Source organism: Geospiza fortis, unplaced genomic scaffold (genome assembly GCF_000277835.1).
Source record: "Geospiza fortis unplaced genomic scaffold, GeoFor_1.0 scaffold32, whole genome shotgun sequence".
NCBI lineage: Eukaryota > Metazoa > Chordata > Aves > Passeriformes > Thraupidae > Geospiza > Geospiza fortis.
In genome coordinates, this window is record NW_005054428.1 from 1,306,587 (window position 1) to 1,314,415 (window position 7,829).

The 7,829-nt window shown below is 52.3% G+C and overlaps 1 protein-coding gene across 1 annotated transcript in view; it reads left to right on the forward strand.

Annotated features, from left to right (window-relative positions):
• The window catches only part of ZCCHC17 (zinc finger CCHC-type containing 17), a 13,913-nt gene that overhangs the window by 3,733 nt on the left and 2,351 nt on the right, over window positions 1–7,829 (forward strand). The window contains exon 4 of the mRNA XM_031061872.1: window positions 1,332–1,480. Coding sequence (XP_030917732.1) covers window positions 1,332–1,480 — 149 coding nt within the window. The remainder of the gene's footprint in view (window positions 1–1,331; window positions 1,481–7,829) is intronic.

Genomic DNA, 7,829 nt, shown 5'->3' on the forward strand with positions numbered 1-7,829 from the left:
CCCCCCGGCTGTCCCCTCCTGGCAGGAGCTGTGCAGAGCCACAAGGGCCCCCTGAGCCTCCTTTGCTCCAGGCTGAGCCCCTTCCCAGCTCCCTCAGCCCCTCCTGGGGCTCCAGCCCCATTCCCTGAGCTGCAGTGAGCCCCTGCCCTCACCTGCCATCCGTGTTGTAGTGCAGCTCCATGACAGCCCCGCTGTGTCCCTTCAGGGTGGCAAAGTTGTCACAGTCCCCGTAGATGTTCCACAGCACTGGGGGGACATCAAGGGACAGGTGAGCACAGGAACAGCCTGTGCTGTGTGTGGAGCTGATCTTTGGGGCTCAGCAAAGTGCAGGATGGGCCATTCCCACTGCTGAGCCCCATTTGGGGTCATTAGTCTGATTTTGGTTTTTAAGAAGCAAACCAACCTTCAGCAGGTGATCCCACTGTGAGCACCCATCAGTGGAAGCTCCAGCTCAGCTGGTGGGACACTGGAGCTGTGCCTTAGAGCTAAAACCAAGTTTGTGCCTGCTGGAATGATGTCCTGCCTGGTTCAGCTGTGTGAGGAGGATTCTGTGGTGCCTTTCAGTAGATTTATTCAAGTTGCTGAGGTACAAGGTGGTTTTCTTGTGCAGCAGTTTTTGCTGTGCCCTACTTGTGTTATTTGGAGGAAATGGTTCATGGGGCTCGTGCTGTTCCGGAGGAGGTTAATGCTGAGTGTGGCCTCTGTGGTCGTAGAGAAGTATCCTTAAAATATTATTTTAATGAATTATTACTATTTGAAGAACTCTTAAGTATAAAACACTATTTTAAAGAACCCCAAACCCCAGGATTATGCCTATTTTCAATCTGCTTTTTAATAATGTTGTCTCCTCCTAACAGCAGGTGCCAGCTCTCCAAATTTCCCCTGCAGCTCTTAGTAGGTCAACTTTGATGTCTCCAGAGTAGAAAGGGTAGAACCAGAAGAGCTGAATTTCTCTCTCTTTGTGGCTTTAGCTCATTTTCCAGGTGCCAATCACACCAATTTACCTTTCTCCCATTCTTTTCTGGGCTGATTAAGCCCCTGCAGAGACAGATTTTGACTTGTTGAGACAAGAATATTTTCTCTTTTGCCTAACTAATCCCTCCAGAATGACCTGGGTTATGTTTGTTCTCTGTCCTGTTTAATCAGGGCATGTTCAACCAGCTGAAATTTCAGGATAAAAAATGTCCAGTGTAGATTTTCTCCTTGAAAAAGACTGATAATCAAAAAAGCCTTGGCAGCACTTCACGTGTATGAAATGCATTTGTTAAAAAAAGAACAAATAAAAAGGGGCTGGGTTGTTCCTTCAAACACCTTTTTATTTTTTTTTCCAGGTCACTTTGCCAAGGAGTGTTTCATGCAGCCTGGAGGAACCAAATACAGCCTCATTCCAGAGGAGGAGGAAGAGGAGGGGGCAGCAGCAGGACGTGAAGGGGACAAAAAGATCAGCCAGGCTGAAGAGTCTTCAAAAAAGAGGAAAAAGGTATGAGGTGGCCTCTGGCTGGCCTGGAAAAGGAACTGGGGGATGGGAATTTGCTCTGTGGTTACAACTGAGTTACTCCAGCAAGGTGGGTGTGAGTAGCCAGGTGTGGGCTCAGAAGGTGCTTCAGTTTTGGGCAGATTCTGTAGCAAAGCAGGAACCTCCTCTGCTGATTTCTTCCTAATTCTTGGCTTTTCTCCTTTTATTGTCAAGTTCCCTTCAAGCTGGTTTTGTGCTACAACACACAGCCCTCAGAAGATATTCTTAGAGTGAGAAAAAGATGATTATTGTTTTTGCTGATCTTTGTGAGGCTCTGCAGGCATTGCTTCAGTGTCCTGAATCCTGTGATTCCTGTTTTCCTCCTTTCTCCTGCCCTCACACCTTTCTTTGATCTGGACTGGGTGCCCTGCTGGCTGCAGGGGTGTCCTGACCCTGCCAGGCCTGTGGGAATTGGCTTTATCTGCACACTCTGGGGGAAAATCCCTGGCTGGGTTTGCTCAGGGAGCATTCCCAGGCTCCAGAGCAATTTCTGTCCCTGTGAAAATGGCACCAGATCAGAGACATTTCCCAGGCTGTGTTTGACCTCTGGCTCGGAGCAGGATGAGATAAAATAAAACACAGGTGAGACTGAACCCAGGCCAGGAGCTTTTGGTGGTCAGGGTTATTCAGGGATGAGTATTCACAGAATCCCAGAGGGTTTGGGGTGGAAGGGACCTTAAATCCCATCCCATCCCACCTGTACCATGCTCCCAGGTTGCTCCAGCCTGGCCTGGGACACGTCCAGGGGCAGCCACAATCCAGTTCAAGTCTTCAATGAATTAATTATTCCATCAGCCCCTTCCCAGTCCCACTTTTAATTACTCTTCCAAACCCCTTTCTCTATTTTTCCCCTCTTTCCAGTTCTGTGGCCTCTCTGTATTCCTGGAGAGTGGCAACAGGCAGAAAAAGCTCAAGTTATTTAAAAGTTTTGGGGAAAAATTACACAGAGAAGTGCACAAACAGCTTGTTATCCTACCCCTGCCCATCCACCAGCATGGGGATTCCCAGTGGAGTCTTGCCCTGCTGACACTACAGGAAATGTGGGTCACTCTCCTCAGTTTGTTCCTGATTTTTTGGGGGTTGGTGGATTAATAGCTTTCCTTGAAATCTCCCTTGTTCCTTTGATCTCCCTCCCTTCTCAAGGGTGACATCAAAAGTTGTCAGATGTTTTCCAGAGCTGGAATAATAAAACTTGGAGCTTTTTTGGAGGCAGGATGTGGGATCCTGCAGATGAATGGTTCCCTTGTAGTCTGGAGTGCCTGCTGTGATCTTGTCTGGGAGCCACCATGTGCTTGCCTGGAGCTCCAGGGGTTTACAGCACGTGGAAATAGCTCCCTGCATTCAGGGACAATCTCCTTGCTGACCTGTCCCCTCCCATGTGTGTGACACCAGGGTGGCCCTGGGGGTTTGAAATGAGAGGAGGGAGCTGCCAGCTCCCAAGGGATTCCATCTCCACTGAGTGTCAGAGCCATAAAATTAATATTTGTGATTGTTCAGGATCAGCATTTTGTGCTTTTCTGATCTGATGTTTCCTTGGAGTTTCTGGGGTTTTTCTCCTCTTCCCAGAGATTTCTCCAGGATCCTCACCCCCCTTTTTTTCCTCACTTTGCCTTCCCAGTGGTTCCCAGCTCCTGGTTTCCCTCCTGCCTGAGCCCCACAGTATTCCCAGGCTGGAGCCTGATGTTTCCTTGGAATTTCTGGGGTTTTTCTCCTCTTCCCAGAGATTCCTCCAGCATCCTCACCTCCTTTTTTTCACCTTGCCCTCCCAGTGGTTCCCAGCTCCTGATTTCCCTCATGCCTGAGGGGTTTTTCTCCTCTTCCTGGATCTGACGTTTCCTTGGAGTTTCTGGGGTTTTTTCTCCTCTTCCCAGAGATTCCTCCAGGATCCTCACCCCCCTTTTTTTTCCACTTTCCTTTCCCAGTGGTTCCCAGCTCCTGCTTTCCCTCCTTCCTGAGCCCCCCAGTATTCCCAGGCTGGAGCTGGGTTCGGGTCTCCCTGTGGGAGTGGCACTGGTGTGACAGTGACACATCCTTGGGTGGCAGCACTGAGCCCTGTCCTGTCTCCTGTAATCCCTGAGAAAAGGGGTGATGGAGGGAGAAGGGGAGAGGCTGGAGGGTGTCCAGGGAAGGGAATGGGGCTGGAGAATCCTGAGGGAGCTGGGGAAGGGGCTCAGCCTGAGAAAAGGGGGATCAGGGGGGACCTTGTGGCCCTGCACAGCTCCTGCCAGGAGGGGACAGCCAGGGGATGCTCCCAGGGAATGAGGGGAGGGGTGAGAGCAAACAGCCTCCAGTTGTGCTGAGGGAAGTTTAGGGAAGCCACTGCTCAACCCAGGGCAAGTTAGAAAAACAGACATTGAAATGTTTTCCACGTGTGTGCAGCCTGACAGAGCAACACCATGGCTGTTCTCCCCATCCCTGTGCCTTCAACACAGGAGTGTGCAGCTGCTCCCTTCTCCTCTCTCCCAGAGCAGGACAAGATTGCACTGAAGGGCAAAGAGCCAGCAAACACTGAGCCACTGGTGCAGAATCCCCATATTTACTGTCCCCTAGCCCAGGGGATTGCCCCTACTCTGACCCCACATCTGCTTCAAATCCTGCCTTCCCTGCCATCTCAGCACTCTGGATGGTTGAAGGTTTATGGAGGGGTTCTCCCCCCTCCCCCCTGATTCTCTTTGAAGATTTCACTCCCTTGTCTGCTTTTCCCTTTTGATACCCCATCTCCCATGCAGATATTTGGGAAAAACCCTTCACAGAAAGGGTTGATGAAGCTGTCCTGGCACTGGTGGGGTCCCCATCCCTCCCAAACCCCGTGGATGTGGTACCTGGGGACGTGCTGGTGCTGCTGGGGCCGTGCTTGGACTGGCTGATCTTGGGGGGCTTTTCCACCCTCAACAATTCCAGGATTCCATGGTGCTGTGCCAGGGGTGAGCCCTGGAGCTGTCTGGGACAGCTGGGCAGGCCCAGGCTCTGTGTCCCTTCTCCTCCTGGGGTCAGGGGGTGAGGGAGCTCCTGTGGGAACAGCAGTGTCCCCGCTGGGTTGTGTGGGAGGCAGGAGGCTGGGAATGGCTGAGCCCTTCTCATCCTGCTGCCTTTGTTCTCCAAGAAAAAACCTGCAGTGCTGACTGAGGGATAACCCTTGCATTGAAATTCTCCAAGTTTATCCCATCTCCTGCTCACACAACCTCAAATTTGGGGGTTTGGATCCATTTCAAAGTTCCTTATGAGCTTTATTGCTCATCCCTGAGGTGATTTTGGGTGGCCTTTGGGATTGGGGCTTTTTTATGACTTTGCTGCTCTTTTCCCCACCTTATGGAAGATTTGCAGATCTTCATGTTAAAACCACACCTAAGTGTGTTTGTTCTGTGACCTGTGGCTCATCCAGCCTTGGTCCATCCTCAGTTTTACTGGTTCTTCCATGGCATGAAGAGGCCACAGCCCTTCACACGTTGTTTTCTTTGAAATTTTTCTGAATCTGGCTGTCTTTATTTACTGGCTCTAGGCTGGGTTCTTCTCCTCAGCTTCATTCTGACTGCTCCTCCAACAAAGGATCCAAAAACACCTTTAGATTGGTGTAATGAGTCTTGTTTGGAATGAAATTGGCTGGTGGAATGAGGAAAAAGAATAAAATGAAGAAGCCTAGAAGGATTCCTGGCACACCCTGGGGATGCAGACAGACTTTAGGAATCCATTCCTGTTTTTCACAAGGGCAAGACACAAAGTCTTGGAATGGGATTTTAACTCCTCAGAAGGGTCTGGTGAAAAATATTTCAACTTCTTGGACAGTTCTGGGCACTCCCCTCTTATCTCAACCCCAAATACCTTTAGGAGGAATGAGCTGTTGGAACATTCTGAGAGCACAGCCTGGAGCAGTTTCCTCACACGGGACAGGAGGGAGCCTGGACTGCTCCAAGGGGCCCCTCTTGGAGGAGTTTCTGGAGCAGTAGGGAAGGAATGCCATGAAAACCAGGGCTCAGGCTCCAGCCCAGCCTGCTGCTGCCCTGCTGGCAGCTCCAGCAGGGGCTTGGAGAGAGGATTTGGAGCACTTTTGTTGGGTTCTGCTGTGCTAATTGCATTGGTGGGGCAGGATGTGCGAGGAACCGTGAAGTGCAGCTCTGAGGCTGACTGAGAGCTGCTTGGGCCAAATCCTCTCCAAGTATTGCCCCAAAATGCAGTGTTTGGGGTGCTGGGTGTGCCCAGAGCTGAGCTGGGTGTGCCAGAGCTGAGCTGAGCCCCATCCAGCCTGGCTGGAGGGCACTTGGCAGCTCAGGGTGTCCCTGCAGGCACAAACCTGGGCTTTGGGCAGTCCCTGAGCTGCACACTGAGTTCCCTGGTGACCCCAGTGCTCCATCCCTGCTCCCTGAGTTCCCTGGTGACCCCAGTGCTCCATCCCTGCTCCCTGAGTTCCCTGGTGACCCCAGTGCTCCATCCCTGCTCACTCAGTTCCCTGGTGACCCCAGTGCTCCATCCCTGCTCACTCAGTTCCCTGGTGACCCCAGTGCTCCATCCCTGCTCCCTGAGTTCCCTGGTGACCCCAGTGCTCCATCCCCTGCTCACTCAGTTCCCTGGTGACCTCAGTGCTGATCTCCAGGGCTGGGATACTGGAGTGAAGGAAAGGTCTGGGGCAGGATTTTGCAGCAGTGCTGCCTCCTGCTACTGAAAATCATAAAATCCTGGGATGGGTTGGGGTGGAAGGACCTTAAATCCCATCCAGTGCCACCCCTATCATGGGCAGTGACACCTTCCACTGTCCCAGGCTGCTCCAAAGCCCTTCCAGCCATGGAGCAGCCGGGTGACCTCAGTGCTGATCTCCAGGGCTGGGATACTGGAGTGAAGGAAAGGTCTGGGGCAGGATTTTGCAGCAGTGCTGCCTCCTGCTACTGAAAATCATAAAGTCCTGGGATGGGTTGGGGTGGAAGGACCTTAAATCCCATCCAGTGCCACCCCTACCATGGGCAGTGACACCTTCCACTGTCCCAGGCTGCTCCAAAGCCCTTCCAGCCATGGAGCAGCCACATTTTTTCCTCTGGGAATGCTCAGCTCTCCTTGTTTCCAGCTGCACTTGCAGCCCAGGCTGTGCTGATTTGCTGCACTGGAGGAATCAGAGAATCCTGGAATATCCAGGGCTGGAAAAGACACACACAAAGGATCACTTAGTTCAGCTCCTGGCCCTGCACAGGGCACCCCAAGAGCCCCACTGTGTGCCAGAAAAGGGATTTGTTTCTCTTGGAGTGATCTTGGCTGTTAGAAGCCCCCAAAAAGGGGAGAGTGAGGGTTTGTTGATTTCTTTTTTCCAGCCAGCACAATGCCCATGTGTGCTTTTTGTCCCCTGCTCGTGTGTGACATCCTGTCCTGCCTTCAGCCCTCACATCCTGAGAAAGTTTCCCAAGCTCTGGAATGAAACTCTTGGTTGTGAAGGTCCTGTCAAACTTTCTCACCATGTGCACGGGCTGGAAAAGCTTGAGAAAATTCTCCTTGCTGCATCCCCTTCTGTGGAGGATTTAACTCCTTCCCATCCTCCTAGGACTGGGAGGATTTGCTTCTGCCTTTCCTCTGTGGGTCAGGGACTTTGTGCTGAGTCTGTTGTTACCCCACAGGAAAACAGACCCAATTTTGGGTGACATTATTTGCTGTTCTGGAGCTAAAATGTGCCAAGGGTCTGGTGGGTGTGGAGCTCCATCCTCTGCTCGCTCCCTGGAATCCCAGAGGGATCTCTGGATGCTCAGCTCTGGGTGTTGTCTTTGCTCTTATGGCTCCCTAAAAAAGTTGTTCTGTTTGATTAAAAATCAGCTGCCAGCTCCTCTCCTTTTCCCCCTGGGCCTGGTGCTTGGACACCCAATCCAATTTGGGCACAGGTGCTTAATTTTGGGTTAGTCAGAGCCCTGAGCTGAGCTTGCTGGGCCACCTTCCTCCCTGGGGCTGTCCAAACCTGTCCATGGCTTTGGTCACCTCAGTGGCCATCTCTGATCCTGAAACCCTCCTTGGCTCCTCTGCTTGAGTCCTCAAACAGGGCAAGAATTCCTGATCAGCCCCTCTGGAGCCAGGCTGGGAGAGCTGGGGGTGCTCCCCTGGAGAGGAGAAGGCTCCAGGCAGAGCTCAGAGCCCTGGCAGGGCCTGAAGGGGCTCCAGGAGAGCTGGAGAGGGACTGGGGACAAGGATGGAGGGACAGGAGCCAGGGAATGGCTGCCAGTGCCAGAGGGCAGGGCTGGATGGGATCTTGGCAATTGGGAATTGTTCCCTGGCAGGGTGGGCAGGGGCTGGGCTGGAATTGCCAGAGCAGCTGTGGCTGCCCCTGGAGCCCTGGCAGTGCCCAAGG